This window comes from Perkinsus marinus (assembly GCF_000006405.1).
Source record: "Perkinsus marinus ATCC 50983 genomic scaffold scf_1104296971194, whole genome shotgun sequence".
Lineage (NCBI taxonomy): Eukaryota > Perkinsozoa > Perkinsida > Perkinsidae > Perkinsus > Perkinsus marinus.
Window position 1 is genome coordinate 1 of NW_003202170.1, and position 2335 is coordinate 2335.

Sequence of the window (2335 nt, forward strand, 5' to 3'; positions counted from 1 at the left end):
GGCCTGATGAGTCTTGACGTGACGCGTGCAAGGACCTTCTATGCTGAGGCTACCAATCAAGAGGTCGAAAAGGTTGATGTGCCTGTCATTGGAGGGCATGGTGGTTGTGCTATTCTACCCGTCTTCTCTCACGCCACACTTATGTTCAACTCGACGAGGCTACCATTGCCAAACTCGACGATCATGTCCAGAACGCTGTAACTGAGGTCGTTGATGCTCTCGCTGGGGCCGGCTCAGCTACGCTCTCGATGGCCTATGCTGCCAACAGATTCGCTCATATCCTTATTCAAGGCATGAAGGGTAAACCAGCGAAGGCCGCTGCTTATATCAACGAGCCGTACGAAGGTATTGATTACTTTGCCCACTACTGCGACTTTGGCCCCGAAGGTGTGTCCAAGATCCACAAGCTGGATCTCTCTCCTTTCGAAAAGTCGAGACTTCCCGAGACCATTGATAAGCTTCGTCATGATATCCATAGGGGCTTGGAGTTCATGAGAAGACCGTCGCAGATTATCTTACAGTAGAAGTCAGTACGACTCATCTGATACCTCGATTTGATCTTATTATTGTCATCATCATCATCACCTGAAAATGTAATCGTGGCAGGATAGATTCTCAACATAAGGATTTCTCGTCCACCCATTGGAGCATTGCGTTGAAGTCCATAGTTATGCAGCCTTCGCTCTGCGTTGAGCAAAAATCACGAACACCATAAAGAGCGTGATAAGTACGGCTATGCTCGACACATTGTGGCTCTACTGGGCTCGCCCATCGACACCTGGGCGGTTACGGTCTATGATCCATCAGGGGTATGGAAGTGAGCTCAAAGCATGTGGCTTTGAGGTATCCATCAGTGGCAGATGGTTTTCCTGATTGAACCCTTGCTTCGTAGCTGATAAGAATCGCGTTCTTCGGCGTTCTCACTTTCGATCATGACATTGTTACGTCCTGTATGAGTACTTGCTTATTATGCTTCTAGCGCCAAGCTCTGTCACTTCGTTGCACTTGCTGAACTTTCGTTCCTCCGGATTCCGGATCTACGCTTTGATGAAACCCGTCGGATGGATGTTCTCGATTTGGTCTACGACTCAACAAAATATCGAAAACCACTTTTCTTCGTACTAGGCTCAATCTTCTTGGTGCCTGTAGTATTCGCCGTAACATTTGCGTTGATATTCCATCGTTTGGATGAGCTTTGCGGATACGCACAGTTGGCCATCTATATCGTTGTCTCAGAATCAGCACTTGCTCGCTCGTCTAGTGACAGTGAGTTGAAGCCAGCAAATATGAACACTCTCGGCCTTGCTCGATTCCACGTGTTCAAGATGGGCGCCGCCCCATATGTACTGTTATATGAGACTGCTAGCATCAACCTCCAATTTTCGTATGGTCAACCGGTCGTCAACTGTGACGTCATGGTGGCAACGGAAGTGACCGGATGGGGAACCATCAATCGCACGTGGTATCAATCCCCCACTGAGGTCAACAGAAATGTAGTCTCCAATGCAGAATGTCTCGGAGCCAAACCAGTGGATGGATCTACATGGTATTGGCTTTGCGATGAAGACATTATTCACGACGTTAGAAATGGGGTTCCGCTGCGCTTCAGCAATGGCGCGTTCTTACCATTCTAACTGGGCATTTTTATTCAATCATAGGGGTTTTCCGCGCTGCACCATATTCATAATTAATCGCCATCGGTAGAGACCCAAAGAGAGTAATGGACGTTCAACTTAGTTCAGAAGACGCTAGGAATCGTTGAGGGCCCTAGCAGTGTCGTCCCAACTCTCCAGCCCAACTATTCGCCACAACTCAGCACTCTGTTGTACGCAATTATCCAAAAAAGTGAACACTCAAGGGAGACCAAGTTGTAACCGGAGCATCTGAGAATAACTATTCGATCATAGTCCATGAGTCGAGTGCCAAATTAGGGAGCTCGAACAACACGACACGTCCCCACCCACCTTGGCTTGAGCTATGAGGAAGCCCAGAGCGCAGATCGAGTTGAGCAATAGAGGATACAGGAAGGGGTATCGAGCAGGAGGCCGGATGAACCAACTCGCTGCAATGAGAGTACAACCCTGAATAGAAAAGAAGACGACTCAGTATATTGAGGAGAGTGAAGATGAGTCCTACAACTACGAGGATAGCAGCGACTAGGATGAAGCAGATATTGTCTCGAGGGTGGCAGGTGGCCCTAGATGAACGGAGGGTGTATGAGTAGATGATGAAGGAAAGTAGAGCGAGTCCAGTGGTCACCACCTACAACGGCAATAACTTGTACAGAACCTGATTACTCCGACACTCCCCCGAGTTTGATAGGTTACCTGGAGGT

The 2335-nt window shown here is 48.4% G+C and overlaps 1 protein-coding gene across 1 annotated transcript; it reads left to right on the top strand.

Annotated features, from left to right (window-relative positions):
* Positions 1-191: 191 nt before the first annotated feature.
* On the top strand, positions 192-524 carry Pmar_PMAR012299 (malate dehydrogenase, putative; the record flags this gene model as incomplete). The annotated part of the gene is made up of 1 exon (XM_002767083.1): positions 192-524. A coding segment is annotated over one exon (333 nt), but the record flags the coding sequence as incomplete, so codon positions are not given.
* Between the last annotated feature and the right edge of the window lie 1811 nt (positions 525-2335).